Consider the following 21572-nt stretch of genomic DNA (forward strand, 5'->3'; position numbering starts at 1 on the left):
CATTTATTTAATAAATCGTAATCGTAATAAATTGTAATTTAATAATTGGACATGATATTGCTATCATGTTTTTATTTTGGTTCAAAACAAGCAAATGTATGTTTTGTGTATGTGTGTGTGTGTGTGTGTGTGTGTGTGTGTGTGTGTGTGTGTGTGTGTGTGTGTGTGTGTGTGTGTGACACAACAGAGTCACCGTGTGTTTGTTTCTGTTTCAGGGTCAGTTTGGCGTCCAGGAAGAAGACCTGCTGAAGAGTCTGACCTGCACCACGTCAATGACTCGAGGAGAAGCCATTCAAAGACTCCACAACCAGCAGCAGGCCGAGGGTACCACATACACTCCACACACTCCCTCTGCTGCTGGGTGTTCACTCTAGACCACCAAATCAAATGTTCTCATTGTCATTGATTGCTGAATATCACAATACATAATAAAATGCTCTCTTTACAAAAGAATCCTTTCGGTTAACGGTTAAACGATCAATATGAGTATCCCTACTTTATATATAAAATTTGATATAGAATGCTTTTAATTGAATTTAAAATACTGTACTTATTTTCTTAATTCTTTCTTTTAAAAATGTAAACAATGTTTAAGAGGTTTTTAAATGAACAGTAGCATACTTGGTGTCCAACCTTTTGACACTGTTATGAACACCGCTGCAAATACAAAGTACGTATTCTTTAAAAGCACTCTCGAAGTATCTCTAAAATACATCAATATTCACAGTACCATAATATCAGTTTTGTGCATGTTCACTGTCTTGATAATAATCGACTATTGACATACGTCTGACTCCATAATCACACTTACAGGATGAACACCATTTTGTTTGTCATGATTGTTTCAGATGCCAGGGACTCCATCGCTAAAGTGGCCTACGGTCGAGTGTTTGGGTGGATCGTCAGTAAAATCAACGAACAGCTCGCTCCAAAAGTAGACTTTGATGTGGAACTCAACGAAATAGGTAATTAAAGAGCCCATATTATACATGAAATAGGGTCATATCTTGGTTGTAAGGGTCTCCAACAACAGTCTAATATGCATGCAAAGTCAAAAAACACTTTCATGGTCTTATAATCTGCAATTATTGTTACCTAATTATCCCAGCGACTCCTGTATGAATCGTCCAGTGATTCATTTGTTCCCAAACCCCTCCTTAGCGCGAAGCTAATCTGTGCTGATTGGACCGATGACAGTCTGCTGCGATTGGTCGACTGCCTTCAGTCAGAGAATGAAATGCCCAATAGCTAATCAGCAATATAAAAGTAATCACAGTTCATACACGCTCGATAGTGTAGGCGTGGATTTTAGCTGCCACACACACACAAAAACACACACACACACCTCCGGACGACAACGCTCCCGCTTCCGCCTGCACCCGCCAGGTTTTAGCCTGAACCCGACCGCTCCCGCTTATATTTAGAATTTCTTGTCCCGGTGCCCGAACCGCCCCGTTTTCTGCCCGCCGCGCCCGATCCCGCTAAAGAGCGGGGGAGAACATAACCGAAAATCACCCAGCTAAACAGTCCAGAGACAGCCAGACAGAGCTCTCTCTCTCTCTCTCTCTCTCTCTCTCTCTCTCTCTCATACGCGCGCACTAACACATACACACAAGCGCCAAGCAGACACACAGGCAGGCAAAGCTCTGTCTCATTCGCATAGCAATATCCACGATATTGCTAGACAGCCCTCTCCCGTCCCAAATTAAACCTGTTACCGACCGCTCCCGCAATTGATTCGAAAATTTATTCCCGCGCCGCAGAAATCTGGCGCGGGGACAGCCGCGGGAATGCAGACCTCTACCACGGAGCTCCGTAAACAAACAGCACGCGTCGCGTTTTTAACGTGACTTTGCACGCGATAAGAGAATATAGCCAGTTAACCTGATACAGTACACGCGGTTACAAGTAACAAATCACAACTAAATACATTTGCAAGCTAGAGTCAACGAGGCAACTTTAATCGCACGTACTTACGTTTGAGAAATGGAGGAAGAAACTCATCCTGACGTCCATTAGTAAGTTACTCTTTACTGATCCTTACTTTAACAAACGCTGATGAAGTATTCTTTGTAGCATGTAGTTTGCAGAAGTTTCCAACTGCTTGGCTATAATGCTGAGGTTTCATCTTTGGGTAGAGACTCAATATATCCATCTGCAGTGTGACTTCAATCGACCGGCATGTTTGTGTGTGTGTGTTTGTGGGTGTGTGTGTGTGTCTGGGTTACTGCGTCAGAGGGCGGGGCCTCAGGTTTGAAATCTCCCGGGTTTGCGCGTGCACGTGAATAACTTGGTTTCGTTCATACGTCATGGCGAAACACCTAATGAATCGGTATCAAGGCGACTCGTTTGAAGCACTATGAGCTGTGTTACACACTACATGGAGGGGCATTTTCAAAAACCCATAATATGGGCTCTTTAATACCTCAAATGATCTATCTATCTATCTATCTATCTATCTATCTATCTATCTATCTATCTATCTATCTATCTATCTATCTATCTATATATATTATGATGTTATTTTTATAATGTGAACAGTGGTTTATACTGTCTAATTAGGGTTATGTCGCAGTCCCGATTACAATGATACTTTCAGTAGAGTTCTGAATATATTTATTTATTTATGTACTCTCCAGCCACTTTATTAGGTACATCTTACTAGTACTGCGTTTGACCCCATTTTGCCTTAATCCTTCATGGCATAGATTCAACAAGATACTGGAAATATTCCTCAGAGATTTTGCTCCATATTGACATGACAGCATCACACAGTTGCTGCAGATTTGTTGGCTGCACATCCATGATGTGGCTCTCCTGTTCCAACACATCACAAAGGTGCTCTACTGGATTGAGATCTGGTGGCTGTGGAGGCCATTTGAGTACATTGAACTCATTGTCATGTTCAAGAAACCAGTCTGAGATGATTCACTGATTTGTACTGCAGCAGATCGTCTCGACCATGTCTACATGCTGAAATGCATTGAGTTGCTGCCATGTGATTTGCTATTTAAAAATGTTAATGAACGAGCATTAACGAGTTGGACAGGTGTACCTAATAAAGTGGCCGATGAGTGTAATTAAATGTGCAGTAAAGAGAGACGTGCTGTATTACTCTATTAGTTAATAATAATAATTGACAGTAATATTTTAATTCTTTTAAATAAGTATAATTAATTTGATGATGAAATTTAATAAATTTTGATTTTAAATGAATATATTTTGGGAAGTTTTTTGGGATATTTAAGTTTGTTCTGTTTCTAGGAATCCTCGACATCTTTGGCTTTGAAAACTTTGCTGTAAACCGATTTGAGCAGCTCTGCATTAATCTGGCTAATGAACAGCTCCAGTATTTCTTCAACCACGTAAGTCCCTCATAGTGTATCATGAGATTCATATTAAAGGGATAGTTCACTCAAAAATGTAATTTGCACACTATTTACTTGCCTTTAAGTACTTTCAGAGTTGCTTCTACTCTGTACTTTTTTGAATGGTTTTCTAATGCTGCAAGCATTTTGCGTTCTCAAAACATTTGCATCTGCAGATGAAAACAAAGTCAGCAGAAAAAGCGCAGTCGAGAGACTTTTAAACATGGGGAAGAGACTAGTTCAATTCAATTCAATTCAATTCAGCTTTATTTGTATAGCGCTTTTACAATGTAGATTGTGTCAAAGCAGCTTCACATAAATGGTCATAGTAACTGGAACAGTGTGGTTCAGTAACTGGAACAGTGTGGTTCAGGTTTTAGTGTTTAAGTTCAGTTCAGTTCAGTTTAGCTCTGTTCAGTGTGATTTAATCATTACTGAGAGTTCAAACACTGAAGAGCAAATTCATCGATGCGTAGCTCTACCAATCCTGAACCATGCGAGGCAGTGGCGACAGCGGAGAGGGAAAAAAAACTTCACCTGATGAGAGTGAAGAAAAAAAACCTTGAGAGAACCAGACTCAGTTGGGCACGACCATTTTAATTTCTCCGCTGGCCAAAAGTCTTGTGCAGAACTTCATTCGCCGTGGTTTATGCTGGAAGATGGCCTCAATGAAGACTCGTCTGTCCCTGGAGCGTCGCTGGAATCAGACACATGTTCTCCACTCCCCACGACCATCAGCACAGCAGCACTAGTGGTTGCTGTTTCAAGTTATCTGGAGCTGTGTGACAAATCCTGTATATCACAATATTATTAAAAAGCAGCAGGTCTAGAAGCAAGTCAGTCTGGCAATAGAGATGACTGGTTGCCTAGCGACATAAAAAGCGCAGCACACTTCTTTTTTTCATGTCAGTCAAAGTTATTTATTTTATAAGAAAAAGGCACATCTACTGCAACAAACTCCAATTTTCTTTTCTTGGAGTTTAATGGCAGTTTATCAGGAAGTGATGGCTTTGTTCTCTTCAGCCCCGTTTACACTGCCAGTTAAATGTGACCCGGTTTGGAATTTTTGCTCATATGTGACACAGAGAGGATTTGGCCTATGACAGTGTCAACACGGAAAAAATGCATGCATGTGGATATTCAGAGATCAGTTTCGGGCCTCCATCATATGTAAAAAAATCATTCCGATATAAATCGGATAAAGTTGAAGTCAGAATTATTTGCCACCCTTTGAATTTTTTTTCTTTTTTAAATATTTTCCAAATGATGTTCAACAAAGCAAGGAAATTTTCACAGTATGTCTAATAATATTTTTTTCTTCTGGAGAAAGTCTTGTTTGTTTTATTTTGGCTAGAATAAAAGCAGTTTTCAATTTTTTAAACCCATTTTAAGGTCAAAATTATTAGCCCCTTTAAGCTTTTTTTTTTTTCAACAGTCAACAGAACAAACCATCGTTATACAATGACTTGCCTAATTACCCTAACCTGCCTAGTTAACCTAATTAACCTAGTTTAGCCTTTATATGTTACTTTAAGCTGTATAGAAGTGTCTTGAAAAATATCTAGTCAAATATTATTTACAGTCATCAAAGATAAAATAAATCAGTTATTAGAAATTAGTTATTAAAACTACTATGATTAGAAATGTGTTGAAGAAATCTTCCCTCCGTTAAACAGAAATTGGTGAAAAAATAAACAGCGGGCTAATAATTCAAGGGGGCTAATAATTTTGACTTCAACTGTATGTGACCATGTGACTATCATGTAAACAGGCACATCGGATTTATTGAGGCATTTCGCTTTGTACATCATTAAACTTGCGACATTGTGATACTTCCCCACGGTTTAATGACATAGAAGGAAGAGCATGTGTGGAGACGCCAACGCGGTAAACAACAACAACAACAGAAGAAATATGGAGGAGGAAAGTGGTGAGTCACCACGATTTGCTCCCACCAGACCTGAGATCTCTCACGTACCTACAAATTCCTCTGAATGGTGGAGGACGTCATATTTAAACCGTAGGTGAAAGCTGCGATGACGGCCCTTTCCTTCCTCCTCCGCCTCAAAATCATTTTCAAGCTGGACGAACTTCTGATATTTCGCAGAGCTGAAAGCAGAACTATTTCTTCCAACGTGGCTAGTATGGTGCAGATGCTTGAACGCGCCTTTACGCATGCCAAACAATTTACAACATCGTGCAAGTGTAAACGCATGAATCGGTTATGGGTCACAATTAAAAGAACGTGTAAACGAATGGGCAAAAAAAAATCTAATACAGGCAACAAATTGGAATTGGGCACAGTGGGGGCGAGGCAGTGGCGCAGTAGGTAGTGCTGTCGCCTCACAGCAAGAAGGTCGCTGGTACGAACCTCGGCTCAGTTGGTGTTTCTGTGTGGAGTTTGCAAGTTCTCCCTGCGTTAGTGTGGGTTTCCTCCGGGTGCTCCGGTTTCCCCCACAGTCCAAAGATATGCGGTACAGGTGAATTGGGTAGGCTAAATTGTCCGTTGTGTGAATGTTTCCCAGAGATGGGTTGCGGCTAGAAGGGCATCCGCTGCGTAAAAAAGTTCATTCCGCTGTGGCGACCCGGATTAATAAAGGGACTAAGCCGACAAGAAAATGAATGAATGAATGACTTGACAGTGTAAACGAGGCCTTTGACTCATCGGATGAATTATAAATGTTATATGCGATATTCCAGTTTTGCGCATAATTCTAATTTGCATATTTGGATGGTAACTATTATACACACGAGCTCTAACATGCTTTCATTTTTAATGTATGTTTAAATATGCTTTTGCACTTTGGACTACCTCTAACTCTGTCAATAAATTGTCAAATATAAATATATGTTCATATAACTTAGCAAAAGTGTATTTCACGATAAGTTTTAAAGCCTATTGTGTATTGAAAAGCAAGCAGCTGATGTTAGAAACCATTTAAAGACCACTTTACATTTCCTATGATCCCATTTTTCCATGTTGTTTCCCTTCAGCACATTTTTCTGATGGAGCAGAAGGAATATAAAGAGGAAGGAATCACGTGGGAGACCATAACCTACAAGGACAACAAACCCATACTGGTGCGTCTGCAGTCAAGACTACAGTTTTCACCCCTATTTATGGTGGTTTCCCTCCAGCTATTTTCCCTCTTTTTCCTTCTTTCTGTCTCCAAATCTGCTCGCGCTCTGCGTTTGGCAGACGGTCGTGTGGTAAATCCCGAACTCAGGAAGTGCTGACGGAGCAGGACACTGGAGCTGCTTTCAGATTCCCTCCATGAGCGTTTGGAGGAAACCGGGCTCTTTACATTCAGCTTGTTTTCATTCCTGGGTCGATCTGCTCTGTAAATATGAACTCTGCCCTGTGATTATGGCTGCCCGTTTTAAAAGCTGCAGATTTAATGTAGGACATGTTCAACCCAAACATTCAGCTCTGAAAACAGCTCTGTGTTTTTTGTAGACTAGTGGATCCTAACCTGTTGTATATACAGCTGTGCCCAGAGTGGGATATTAATCGTATATACTAGCGATGCAACAATACAGTTAGCCCACGGTTCAATACATACCTCGGTTTTTTTTTTGCTTGCTCATTTGCCCCACTCATTTGCTCACTCACTAATTTGCTCACCCGCTCATTCACACAGCTGGCTGACTCGCTCACTCACTCACTAATTTGCTCACCCGCTCATTCACACACCTGACTTGCTCACTCACTCTCACTCACTCATTCACTCAGATTTATTTCTCTTGCAGGACCTGTTTCTCATGAAGCCCATTGGGATTCTCTCACTGCTGGATGAACAAAGTGCCTTTCCTCAGGTATGTGAGCTAAAACCTGACACATCCAGTGTGCATTAAAATGTTTTCAATAGCTTAGACTTGTCATAGCATTATATACTGCTCTCTGATGAGTTGAAGTGCTTCTTTTTTCCATACTTGGATAAAAATGAGTGCTTAATAAATAAGTTTAAGAACAGAAATATAATAATAATAATGTCTTTGGCAGGTTTTAAACTAAAAGTGGAATTCAAATCTAGTACAAATAGAGTATTTTAATTTCTATAAATAAGAGGGGGGGATTATTTATTTATTAATTGTAGGGTGTTTGTTTGTTTGTTTGTTTGTTTGTTTGTTTGTTTGTTTTACAAATTAGAGTTTTTTTTTCTTGTGGTAATCCTCTAACAGTTCTCATTTAAGTCATATTGGATGTATCTGGACATCTAAAAGTGTAATTATTTCAATCTATTTTACATATCAGAGACTGTAAAAAAATATTATTAATGATTATTTTGTCTTTCTAATTATATTAATCATTTTATTTGAATTTCTTTTGCAAAATTGCGCTCTATAGCAAGTCTTTATTTATATATATATATATATATATATATATATATATATATATATATATATATATATATATATATTTATCAGTGAAATTATTTTATTGTATTTTTTTTTTTGCTCTATAAAACATGTTTATTTCTTTGCAAATGCATTGAATAAAACTTGCAATCTCTGCTTTTTGTTGCTGTTTATTTATAGAATGCATATAAGTGCATTTTTACAGCCGTCTATTTGATATACTCTGTGCACGTTCATCCTATATACAGTTAAGGCAGAATTATCCCCCCCCCCCCCCCCCCAAAAATGATGTTTACCAGAGCAAGGAAATTTTCACAGTATGTCTGATAATATTTTTTTCTTCTGGAGAAAGACTTATTTGTTTTATTTCGGCTTTAATAAAAGCAGTTTTTTAATTTTTTAAACACCATTTTAAAGGGACAAAATAATTAGCCCCTTTAAGCTATTTTTTCGATAGTCTACAGAACAAACCATCGTTATACAATAACTTGCTTAGTTACCCTAACCTGCCTAGTCACCCTAATTAACCTAGTTGAGCCTTTAAATGTCACTTTAATGTAGTGTATAAAAGTGTCTTGAAAAATATCTAGTCAAACATTATTTACTGTCATCATGCCAAAGATAAAACAAATTAGTTATTAGAGATGAGTTATTAAATCTATTATGTTTAAAAATGTGTTAAAAAATCTCTGCGTTAAACAGAAATTAGGGAAGAAGATAAACAGGGAGGCTAATTATTCTGACTTCAACTGTATATGTATATTTGAGAAGTACTGTGGCTGCTTTTATACCACAGTAACAGCCACAGTTTATAAAAGGTTTTATGCGACGGTCATTTCTGCACCCACAGGCCACTGATCGAGATTTTGTTGACAAGTTAAACAGCAAGTTTAAATCGGCTCCAAACTTCGAAGTGGTGCGAAATCACACTCCTCTGTTCACTGTTGTGCACTACGCTGGGAAGGTGAGTCTATCATCATCATTACAGCATCAACAAAGACTGTGATCTGTCTTTTTGTAATGCTGGATAATAATGAAGTAATTGTACTCTCTTAGAAATAAAGGTATGAGAGCCGTCATGGAGGTGGGAAGTTTTCAAAATCATCCATATTTGTAGCTAAAAGGCGCATATTAGTTTCTAAAGTGTACATCATTGTACCTAAAGAGTACAAAAGTGTTACAGCTCTCATATCTTTCCTAAAAGTATATAATTACTAATATAATCCCATATGGCTGACAGTATACATTTGTTTATGTCGGCTGTAATAGGTCACGCTTTACAATAAGGTTTCATTAGGTAATGTATTTAAAAACATGAACTAATTATGAGCAATACTTGTATAGCATTTACTAATCATAGCTTAACATTTACTAATGCAGCATTATTAACATCCAAATTCATGCTCGTCAACATCAGGTAATGCACACCGTGAGTTAACATGAACTAACAATGAACAACTGTATTTTTATTAATTAACATAATCAAATACTGTAATAAATGTACTGTTCACTGTTTGTTTATGGTAGTAAATGCTTTAACATTATCTAATAAAACCTCATTATAAGGTTGTGTACATCATAACGTTAAAAAAGTGTGCATGATAGTGAAGAGAGAAACAGAGCTTTTGAAAACAACTGAACCAGTTTGTAAAATCAATCACTTTTTCGAAGAGTTTGAATCATCTCATGCTAGCGACACCTGCTGGGCAAAACTGTAAATGCAATTAAAACTGCTTGAAAACATGCATAAAAATGGGCTTTTCAAACATACTGCAAATGTTTATTTGAAAGTTATTCAGATACACTTAGCTTATGTTATTATGTTTAACATTAAATATAAATTAGTGGTTGAAAAATATATAGTTTCAGCATCTATACCGCAATATGTGCATCTACAATAGTCACATTTAAACATAGACATGAAAATGACACAAACCTAAATGATTGCTAATCTTCAGCACATTGCTGCATATATTTAAGCTTGGTCTTAAGGCCTGTGCACACCGAGACGTTTTTTGCTTGTGTTTTCCGTCGGCGTTTAATGCCTCATGACTAAATAAAGGGCGTCAATGTGATCGTGCACATAAACGCGCAAAACGCCAGGCGCAAAAGCAGCATTTAAAAAAAAACGCCTCATGCTTGTTTTTTTTATTTGACGTTCCGCGTTAAAATCTTCTCCACCAATCAGATTGGCACTTTTGTTCACGTGCACGGAGCTGCTGAAGTTACAGTTAACAGCATTTGGAGGCGCTCAAGCACAAAACTGTCAATGCGAGCGCACATTGAAGAAGATGCGCAGAGGCGATATGAACGTTTAGCTGCTTATTACTCTTGTGAACAATAATCATTTCTTCATCGCTAGAGCTGGAGCTGCTGCTTGAACCATCTATGCTTGTTCGAGTCACCAGTAACTTTAACAACAAGCGTGTGAACTTTCTCTCTTCCTCTTTTACTGTGTTACAAGCGGGGTATATATATTATTTGTTAATTAAAAACCTTGTGGAACTCTGAATCTGCATCTCATTTAGGAGTCTGCTACTGTCCACCAGAGGTCGCATTACACAGATCGCCCCCTAGTGGAGAACCATTGCATTTTGAAAACATTGCATGGCATTACAAAACCCTTTTACTGAAATCACATGACATTTCTAATTTTATACACACTCTGAACCACAGAGCTTCATAAAGCAGTTAGTAAAGAGTAAGTGCTGAATAAATCAGCTCAGCAATCTGAGGTGAACTTTTTATTTATACTTCATCTATCAACACAAAATAGAAAAACAAACCAAAAAAATTTTCGACTTTCATTTCCCTGTTGCGGCTTTAACAGTAGAGACAAAAACAGTCTGCATACATCAAAGTTCAAGTCCTTAAACTTAATACAAAAGCACAGCAGGCCATGTATGTTTAAGCTTGTGTATGTAATATATATATATATATATTACATTAACATTGCTGTGAAATAAAATTCCTCATACAGTGAAATAGAATTTTGGTCAAATCTCCCACCTCATGGATGGTGTATTATTATTGTTTTTTTTCCATATTGTGTGTTTTATTGCTGCTTAAATAGTTTTTTTTAAATCTGTTTCAGGTGCAATATAATGCGAGTGGTTTTCTGGAGAAAAATAGAGACACGATTCCAGCCAGCATTCGCGAGCTCTTCATTAACAGCGTCACTCCTCTCCTCAGCGTTTTATTCGCAGGTCTCAGTTTCCCTCATTTCATTATGGAGATGCGTAAACTGCTTACAAACAAACCTGCAAACCAAATTCTAGATATGAAAGTCAGTTTATTAATCTGCTGTCACTCTATGTGGGCGGAGTAATACACAAGGGTGAAGTGGCTGTACGATTGCTGATATTGCAGAATATCACACAGCTATCAGCCAATCAGATTCGAGAACCAGACAGAACTGTTGTATAATTTTTAAATAAATATATTTTTCTGTTTATAGTATGTGGAGTCCTAGTTGATTTATAATTCCTAATGTTCGTTTGTTAATTTTTGTGCTTTTAATGTTTGTTTCTATTTATTTATTCCCCATTTAGCCACAATCTCCAGAACGGGCACTCTAATGCCAAGGAAAGCCAAGGTAATAAGATTTCTATTTCTATTCTGACACAGTTCCTATGCACTTCAACACTAACCATTGAAGCAAATTGATATTTGATATTTCTCTGATGCCTTGATAGGTTGGATTCTCAGATAATATATAACTGCACCACACCAGATTATTCTTGCATGTCAACTGAAACAAATACTGCAGAAAGTAGTCACTGCTAGTTTCACATTATGAACTTATTTTTAATCCGTTAATTTCAGTTGCAAGTTTCAGATGATAACTTTAACTCCACCAGGAAGCAGTCTGTTGGTGCACAGTTCAAGGTAAATAATACTTCCTTTCATGCTTACACACATCTGTTTACCCGTTTTATGCGGTTTATTGAATGTGTTTCATAAATAAACCAATCAATACACTTAAATATGCTCATGAAGATCAGCTAGAAGATCATATTTCACCACATTATGAGCTGAAATTATAGTTTGATTGTTTTAGTTGGTTTTATGACAATGACCAGGATTATTATTAATAAATAAAACTGAAACCATTTGTTCTATTTTATTTATTAATCACTTTTTTTAAAATGCATTTTTTTAATTTTATTTTTTATTTCATTTAATATTTATTTTATTTCACCTTGTTGCTGGGAACATATTCCTCATTTTCATTTAGTGTAACTTAAAACTAAATTAACTTAAAGCAATTAACTGCATCCAGAATAAAAGTTTGCATTTACATAATATTTTTATATACTGTAAAAATACATGTATGTGCATGTATATATTTGAGAGGAAAAATAAATATATATATCATCACCTTAGAGTCAGTGGCGTAGCGGATGGGCCCCGCGTCAACAACCCTCCCTACCACCACCTTATTTTGATTACATTTTTATTTATTTATTTTTGCAGCATTTATAGCATTTTAACTAATTTAAAGCCTGTCATCCAATCAAACAGTTAGTAGTTGCTTGTTGTAATTTGCATGGCAGCACATTGTTCCAAAAACAAAAGTAAGCAACAATTTTTAATGGTTTTATTCTCATTTATTGATATAATTCATAGATTGTATTGAAAAGAAGGATTGCTTAAACTATTGCAGAATTGCAAACTTTAAAAAAAATGTTTGTCCTTTATAAAGTAAAGAAACTCTTTTAATTTCTCATTAGTTTTTGCAGTACAACATTGAAATTCACAATAAAGCACTTAAAATATATAGACATTTTTATTAATATTGTAATTTAGCCTAATTTAGCAAAGCCTACAGAACAGGGAGGATGTACTTCTACATTTTTCTTGGAACGTAATTCAAGTCTAAAAGTCTGAAAATGAACTAAAATTGTCAAAATTAATTCAAACTCTGTGACAGGAATCTTTCTGTGATGCTGAAATACCGCAGTGACTGTGGTGTATGTTTATTAATGTCCTCGTTGTCTTCATACGGTCAGCAAGCTGAAAGTGTGTGGGTTCTTGTGTCCTCCAGCATTCTCTGGCGGTTCTGATGGAGAAGATGTTTGCTGCCAGTCCTCACTTCGTCCGCTGCATCAAACCCAACCGCAGCAAGCAGCCCGATCAGCTGGACAGTAAACTGGTCCTGGATCAGGTCTGTTTACTAAACTAAACTAAAGTCTCTGCACAATCAGCAGGCTTGACGTCTTTATTATGGTGGCAGAGAAAACTCAACACGCTGCAGCTTCAGAAAACATTGGTTCATTTTTGAACTGTGACAACTTGTGAGACGCTATTTTGACTATTCCATGTGCAATCGCATGCAAATATGACTTCAAAACAACAGTAGCAACATTTAATTGACTGTAAACAATGTTGTACTTTAATAGTCATTAGTCGCTAATATGATTTCCCTACATAGAATTGATCAATTTGCATGCGTTTTCTTAAGTTGCACTGCATCAAAGTCTCTCCGCCACCGTACTTAGGCCCTGTTTTAGGCCTCTCTTTATTTTCCACAGTGGAGCCAGATGCATTCTCACTTTTTCCCTTCCCTCCAGTGGAGTTTTTAAAGCTCTGTTTAAAGCCCTGCAGCCTTTGAGTGCTGTTTTGATGGAGCTCATCCAAACCCCTTTAATGATACAGAAAACCAGGGTGCTAAATTTGAGCTGGATGCGATATGTGCTGATTGTTTTTGTAATGCCCATGAGTGATCTGTGACATTCGGAGGAGATTTGAACACATAAGTGTGTTCATTAGTTAAAGGCAGATGCATACTGGTAATAAAATCTGATTGCGTGTGTTAAACTTCACTCCTCAATGCTTGGAGTGTCTTTCTGGTCACTAACATGTTGTGGATGGTCAGTAATATTCTGCTGAATCATTTGCATTTATACGCACTAACTGCTAATAGGTCACAAGGTGAGACTTGAAGTTTGGTTTTATCTAGCAGTTTAGTTTAGTTGGTTTCACACATCAGCAGTACAGTGAAGTAGAGCTACATGATTGTGCAGCGCCGACATCTGCTGGCAATATGTGGAAGTGCACAAATAATAATAATTTATAATAATTAATAATTTATTAATAATAAATAATAATACTTTTGTTATAAAACTTAAAATATATTAAAATTTTTAATTTATGTAAATTATTCTCCCTCCTGTAATTTTTTTTTTCTTTTTAAAATATTTTCAAAATTATGTTGAACAGATTCAGGAATTTTTCACAGTATTTCCTATAATATTTTTTCTTCTGGAGAAAGTCTTATTTGTTTTATTTCGGCTAGAATAAAAGCAGTTTTTAATTTTTTTTAAAATTCATTTTAAGGTCAATATTATTAGCCCCCTAAGCAATATTTATTTTCGATTGTCAACAGAACAAAACACTGTTATACAATGACTTGCCTAATTAACCTAGTTAAGTCTTTAAATGTCACTTTAAGCTGTATAGAAGTATCTAGTCAAATATTATTTACTGTCATCATGGCAAAGACAGAATAAATCAGTTATTACAGATGAGTTATTAAAACTATTATGATTAGAAATGTGTTGAAAAAATCTGCTCTTTGTTATACAATAATTAGGGCAAAATAAACAGGAGGGCTAATAATTCAACAGTATATATGTGTATATATGTGTGTGTATATGGCTGTCTGTGTATTTGTAGACATAATTTGCATATATGTATGTGTGTGTGTGTATTTGTTTGAGTATATACACTCACCAGCCATTTTATTATGTGCACCTTATTAGTACCGGGTTGAAACCCCTTTTGCTTTCAGAACTGCCTTCCTGGCATCCTTTGTGGCATAGATTTAACAAGGTACTGGAAGTATTCCTCAGAGATTTTGCTCCATAATGACATTATTGCATTAATGGAGACTCACCAGAGCAGGCAACATTTCTCCAATCTTCTATTGTGCAGTTTTGGTGAGTCTGTGTGAATTGTAGCCTCAGTTTCCTGTTCTTAGCTGACAGGAGAGGCACCCGGTGTGGTCTTCTGCTGCTGTAGCCCATCCGCCTCAAGGTTGGACGTGTTGTGTGTTCAGAGATGCTCTTGTTGTAACGTTCAATTATTCAAGTTACTGTTGTCTTTCTATCAGCTGGAACCAGTCTGGCCATTCTCCTCTGACATCATCAACAAGGCATTTGTGCCCACAGAACCATTTTCACTTTTTTGGACCATTCTCTGTAAACCCTAGAGATAGTTGTGCGTGAAAATGTCAGTAAATCAGCAGTTTCTGAAATACTCAGAACAGCCCGTCTGGCACTAACAACCATGCCACATTCAAAGTCACTTAAATCCCCTTTCTTCCCCATTCTGATGCTGGGTTTGAACTGCAGCAGATCGTCTTGACCATGTCCACATGCCTAAATTCATTGAGTTGCTGCCATGTGATTGGCTGATTAGACATTTGCTTTAACGGGCAGTTGGACGGGTGTACCTAATAAAGTGGCCGGTGGCTGGGTTTGCGTATAAATATATCTGTAAACATGAATGTGTGTTTTTGTGTACGTTTGTCTGTATGCGTATATATATAATATATACACAAAAGTTTATTATTATTAAGTGAATTCTTATGTTCTACAAATCAACTCGTTTATCTTAAATGTTTCTTTTTTTAATAATATCAAACTGATTTAATATCCAACATTTTCAAATATTTATGATATAACATTTACATATGCGTTAAAATGTCAAACATCAAGAGTTTGAAATGATGGAACAAAAGGGATACTTCATCATCAGTATGCAAAAATTGTGAACATATTTTCCTTCGACTTACTGTTTATTTCAGAGGCCGCCACAGCAGAATGAACCGCCAACTATTACAACATAAGTTTTATGCAGCGGATGCCCTTCCAACTGCAACCCATTACTGGGAAACACCCGTAAACTCATTCACACACACTTATACACACTAGCTTATTCAATTCCCCTATAGCGCATGTGTTTGGACTGGGGAAACCAGAGCACCCGGAGGAAACCCACAGGGAGAACATGCAAACTCCACACAGAAATGCCTACTGACCCAGTCGAGACTCAAACCAGCAACCTTCTTGCTGTGAGGTGACAGAGCCACCATGCCACCCAAAATCGTCAATATGCTGCCTTTATTTATAATTCACAAAAGGAGAATGTTTGAAAAATGTTTTGCATTCTTATGATCCTATGATATGTTTCTTGACGTTGTAAGATTATTTATGGATAAATAATGGATGAATTTTTCCTTTAAGTATGATTTATGGCGTCTTGCACATCTCCGTTGTCAAATCCATCAGATTTATTCAGTGTTTTTGTTTCTCTGTAGCTGCGGTACAATGGACTGATGGAAACGATCCGGATCCGCCGGGATGGTTTCTCGTGGCGTCCGACATTTAGGGAGTTTGCCGAGAGGTGCGTGTGCAGGCAGGACAGATCTGAAATCAGCTCATTACGTCACATTCTCTGCAGCTTCACTCATATTTCTGTCCTGCAGGTACAACATTCTGCTGCTGAAACCGGATCTGCCCACAGACAAGAGCAGGTTTGAACAGCACACACACACACACACCATTGTCAAAGGTGCACAGAGTTATACCAATGCACTCATAATAGTGCATTTGACAGTAGTTTAAACAGTGTTTACGTGCTTGAGAGGAATTAGCTCCATCATATTAGATGGATTTAATTCTGACTAAATGCATGCTAAATAAAAGAAAACTTTGTTAAAACGTTCTTGCTTTCAGTCAATCAAACTATAAGATAACTATTGTTTTTAGTGTTGATTATTTTAGCGAAATGTAAACTTATTGTTATTATCGTTAATTTAAACTAAAGCCATAAATCGAACCGCATGCTTGTCTTTTGCTTTTATAATTTCAGCTATTGACAATGGGAATGCTTCACAATACGGGATGCGTAGGCAATATTGGTGTATTTATAAACAATCAAAGATATATTTATTACAGTATTCATGTTTATTAGCGTTCGTTAATGGGAATCAATTTTTTAACTCAGCAGTGCATTAACTAATGTTATTACAAGTGGAATACACGATTCTGATTGGTCAGTCGTGACATTCCAAGGTATGTTATTCCCTGATAACCACCGCTAAATAACACAGGCTCATTTGGGAACTTGTAATCACCTCCAATTGTGAATACGTTTACATTTATAAACTAGCGTTCATATTTATATGTATCTGCTTGTTTGTCACGTCGTCTGTTTTTGACTATTTGGCGCTGTCTCATGAATGAATGATACATATAGTAGGTTAGTGTATGCTCTATTCAGCCAGATTAGTTTCTGTCAGCTTTGTGTTTTTGACTGTTTGGCGCCATCTTGTGTCTGAATAATGCGCAGGTTAGTGTATACTCCATCAGCTGTTTACGTTTCTGTCAGCTTTGTGTTTTTGACTGTTTGGCGCCATCTTGTGTCTGAATAATGCGCAGGTTAGTGTATACTCCATCAGCTGTTTACGTTTCTGTCAGCTTTGTGTTTTTGACTGTTTGGCGCCATCTTGTGTCTGAATAATGCGCAGGTTAGTGTATACTCCATCAGCTGTTTACGTTTCTGTCAGCTTTGTGTTTTTGACTGTTTGGCGCCATCTTGTGTCTGAATAATGCGCAGGTTAGTGTATACTCCATCAGCTGTTTGAGTTTCTGTCAGCTTTGTGTTTTTGACTGTTTGACGCCATCTTGTGTCTGAATAATGCATAGGGGAATGTATATGTTTATGTTTTTGTGGCAAGTAGCCATGTAATAAGCAGGATAAAGTACATCCAATATGGTTGTTTTCGAAGAATATATCCCTTCAGTCTTAAGGCTGATTTGTACTTCTGCGCCAAGCGCACTCGTATGCTCCAGCGCAACCTACACGTGGTTGTATAGTCCTCACTGTGGCTATCGGCAACGCTGATGCACACCTCTCTGTGATTGGTCGGCTTGGTAGTGCAAATAAGTGTGGGCGGGGGTGAGAGCCGCTCAAGTCCAATGGACCGAGTGTTTACAAGTGTCAAGTCCCGTGAAGGAGCTCCTTTTTTGTGTTTACCTTATAATTAAAGTTATTGCATGTCCGCCAATTCCCACCTCAAAATGAGCGAGTTTAAGCCACTTCTACATTAAGGATGTGTTTAGAAAAAAATTAAACAGCGGAGAAGAAACTCGACACAGAGGAACATAAAAGCCTACTGCCAGCTAGAGTTTCTAAAGTGTTATTGCAGAGCAACATAAATACCGTGCAGAAGTATAAATGAACGGCAACGCGCAAGGCATGCGCCATGGGTCACGCAGATCACTTTACGCAGAAGTATAACCAAGCTTTATACATCAGTGCTCCACTTTGCATCAATAAACCTTCCTGACTTTATTCCGGGATAACAACCTCTTAAATGGACTTTATCCCTAACATATAAGCACAGTGTTTGATTTTAATGTTGTATTAGTAAATGTCAATTACTATGTTACCGATGATTAATAAGTCATGTACAAGTATTTGTTCATGTTATTAATTACATTAAGTAACATTAACTAGGTGTCTCGTATTGTAGAGTGTTGTGTTCTCTGGGCAACTAGCTGAAATTATCGAAGCAAACCATTTGTTAACCTTTATATTTAATTATAAAACAAAATAGCTTTATTTTAGTTAACTTTAACAGCACTTTTTATTGTATTGTAAAGTGTAAACAGAGCTATTTTTCATTTTCATCTAGTTTGAATGAATTAAAACTACATAGAAATGAAAGCTGTATAAACATGTATATCTTTAAATGAAATAACAAAAAATAAAGTATGTAATGAAAAACAGTTCAAAATTCAAAGTATTAATAATAATAATAATAATACCTACAGTGGTATTTCAGTGATACTAGGATAAAATATAATGTTTATGCAGTAATAAGCAAGAAATCCATATCACCTCGTGTGTCAGTGAAGGAATAAAGCTTTAGAAAATGTTGTAAAATTGTATTAAATCTGATTTATTTCACTGCTTTTACTGTATTTTTGATCAAATAAATGCAGCCTTGTTGAACAGAAAAGACTACCAACATTTTAAATAATTTTAAGATTGTGTGGAGAGTTCACATGAAAAAAGATTAAATATTTCAATGATAATAAATAATATTATAAACCATACAGTTAATTATGTATATAATCATAGTTTATAAAAAATTCTAAGATAAAGTTTAAAATAACATTTTTAAATAAAATCTAAATAAAAATACTCTACTGTAGTGGTTGTAAATGTTTAAATAATAATAATAATAATAATATCTAAGACTTTGTACACCTTTAAATTAATGCTAATGACCAATATCGGTAGTATATGTCATCATTACGAGTTCCTTTTCAAATATATATCCTTGTTTTTCTTTTGTTGTTTTTAGTTGTATGTCAATCCTCAACAGCACAGAACTGTCAGGATGGAAGTGCGGGTAAGTTTCAGCTCGACACAACATGTTCGACTCATTAAGTAATACTCATAATTCACCTCCTCAAATTATATAGCATGTCAAGACGTTTATTTGCAGCAGCATTAAATTATGAATCTTAAGTATGGTTATTGATTTGAACAAATGCCTAACCACTGTCATTTACGCAAGTCAGGATATTAAGTTTATCAAATCCTCCACAAGATCAAACATGCTTTCATTTATTTCACTTTGGCTTGAGCGTTTGGTGATGATTTCATACAGCCTTATAAATGAGGTCTGGTTTTTTTGAGTCTTGAAGTCATAAGCCTTAAAAATCCTTTAACTGAATCAAATCAAAGCAGAAACACGAAATTTATATGATCATGGTATTCATTTTCATGGAGAGTTGTTTCCTCATATGTTTTCTCTTTCAAGCACTGAGCTTTAAAGTGAGATGTATTAATGAACACATTTAGGACCTCATTCAGCCATATGATTGTACCTTATTAAAGATTTAGCTTTTTTTTCTCGTCTATGGGATGCACTTTGTATATAACAGTAATGTTTAGTCCAATACTGAAGGCATATTAGAGAGCCACTACCAATATGCAAGATGGTGATTTTCACACCAGACACCCTCTGCAAAGTGGCACTGTTTGGTGTCAGGCATGATGCAAGTGTGTTTTGCTATTTTTTGTTCTGGCACAGGTATCATTTTCACATTCATCGCCACATTGCTTAAATAACAAATGCACATTTTAAAATAAAGCTAAAGATTAATATCATTATAATACAGTTGAAGTCAGAATTATTAGCCCCCCCTGATTTATTAGCACCCCCTGTTTATTGTTTTCCCCAATTTCTGTTTAACAGAGAGCAAATTTTCTCAACACATTTCTAATCATAACAGTTTTAATAACTCATCTCTAATAACTGATTTATGTTGTCTTTGCCATGATGACAGTAAATAATATTTGACTAGATATTTTTCAAGACACTTCTATCCAGCTTAAAGTGACATTTAAAGGCTGAACTAGGTTAATTAGGTTAACTAGGCAAGTGATTGTAAAACAGTGGTTTGTTTTGTAGACAATTTTAAAAAAATAGCTTTAAAAGGGCTCATAATATTGACCTTGAAATGGGTTTTTAAAAAATTCATAGCTGCTTTTATTCTAGCCGAAATAAAACAAATAAGACTTTCTCCAGAAAGAAAATATACTATCTAAAAGTCATGGAAAAGTCAAGGAATTTTTGTATTAAAAATGTGCATGAACCCTGTTAATAGTTCAGAGTATACACTGTAAAAAATAAATCCGTAAAATTTACGGTAAAAAAACGGCAGCTGTGGTTGCCAGTGTTTTACTGTTAAAAATACCGTACAAACCATAAAATTAATTTCTCATTTACAGTAAACTACCGTATTTCATTAATTTATAGATGTAATATGTCTGTATTTTGAATTACCAACACCTACACATCTTTTGTTACACAGATAAGACGCGTTAACACAGCCATATGCAGGTGGTGATGAGAAAGTTACATAATGAACTAATGCTCATCACAAACAACTTTTGCCACAAGCATCGGTGTATAGAAGGTGCTCAGTGTCATTCACACAGCTACTAAACACCAGTATGGTAACACGCATACAACTAAAGTCATAAAATAAACATTGTTTATCAACATCAGATGTAACATAAATCTCTAATGTACGTAACTGATGGAAAACAACTAAAAAGATTCATATTAATGTCACCAAAAGCATAAAAAGTGATGTGCCATTCAGGGAATTCTGGGAAAGTCAGTGTTACGATTCATCAGATCCCACTTCTGACACCAACTGTTACGATTGACCGGGTGGATGGAGGCAAAAAGTGTCACAGAAGCCGCTGGTGAAAGTGAAGAGTGATTTTTGTTTACACTTTGTGTAAAATAAATCACTCTTCACTTTCACCAGCGGCTTCCGTGACACTTTTTGCCTCCATCCACCCGGTCAATCGTAACAGTCAGTTTATGGTTATTCGCCGTATATATTAAGGAAACGTACTGTTAACCAGGTTACGGATTTTTACTGTAGCATTTTTAGTCTTTTACCGTTAAAATCAAGGACGTTTTTTACAGTGTATAGACGTATGGAGTAGGTCTGAGCAGCTCTGTGGTGTTTTGCTCCTTCAGATCATCGCGGCTGTTTTTTAAGCTCTGCCACCAGGTGGAGTTGGCCAATTTGCTGGACAGACTGGGCAGAGCGGCGCTTGTCATTCAGAAAAGTGAGTAACAGTTCAACTCTGTTTGTTTCTACCTCAATAAAAAAGGCTAATAAGCATGAAGGCGCTGGTATGACTGCACATGATGACTCTTGGCTCATCTTTGACGGCTTTATTGCAGCTTAAATCACTTCTCAGAGAAACGCACTAATGCAAGCAAGTTCAAACGTGAAC

General features: G+C 36.6%; 1 protein-coding gene and 1 long non-coding RNA gene across 4 annotated transcripts in view; one reads left to right on the forward strand and one right to left on the reverse strand.

Moving 5' to 3' along the window:
* LOC556989 (myosin-IIIb) overlaps positions 1 to 21572 on the forward strand; it is a 68761-nt gene that overhangs the window by 36784 nt on the left and 10405 nt on the right. For 2 of the 3 annotated variants that reach the window (XM_679943.9, XM_005172588.6), the window contains exons 9-22: positions 216 to 324; positions 849 to 965; positions 3265 to 3365; positions 6363 to 6449; positions 7119 to 7184; positions 8578 to 8691; positions 10822 to 10933; positions 11279 to 11322; positions 11553 to 11615; positions 12775 to 12894; positions 16051 to 16136; positions 16219 to 16266; positions 19108 to 19155; positions 21310 to 21401. In XM_679943.9, the coding sequence (XP_685035.4) occupies positions 216 to 324; positions 849 to 965; positions 3265 to 3365; positions 6363 to 6449; positions 7119 to 7184; positions 8578 to 8691; positions 10822 to 10933; positions 11279 to 11322; positions 11553 to 11615; positions 12775 to 12894; positions 16051 to 16136; positions 16219 to 16266; positions 19108 to 19155; positions 21310 to 21401 (1207 nt within the window). Of the gene's footprint in view, positions 1 to 215; positions 325 to 848; positions 966 to 3264; positions 3366 to 6362; positions 6450 to 7118; positions 7185 to 8577; positions 8692 to 10821; positions 10934 to 11278; positions 11323 to 11552; positions 11616 to 12774; positions 12895 to 16050; positions 16137 to 16218; positions 16267 to 19107; positions 20792 to 20920; positions 21402 to 21572 lie in introns of all 3 variants that reach the window. The other variant, XR_012386071.1, reaches the window with a different exon arrangement.
* The window catches only part of LOC141376286 (uncharacterized), a 501640-nt gene that overhangs the window by 25498 nt on the left and 454570 nt on the right, over positions 1 to 21572 (reverse strand). The gene's annotated exons all lie outside the window — the stretch shown is intronic.

Source organism: Danio rerio, chromosome 10 (genome assembly GCF_049306965.1).
Source record: "Danio rerio strain Tuebingen ecotype United States chromosome 10, GRCz12tu, whole genome shotgun sequence".
NCBI lineage: Eukaryota > Metazoa > Chordata > Actinopteri > Cypriniformes > Danionidae > Danio > Danio rerio.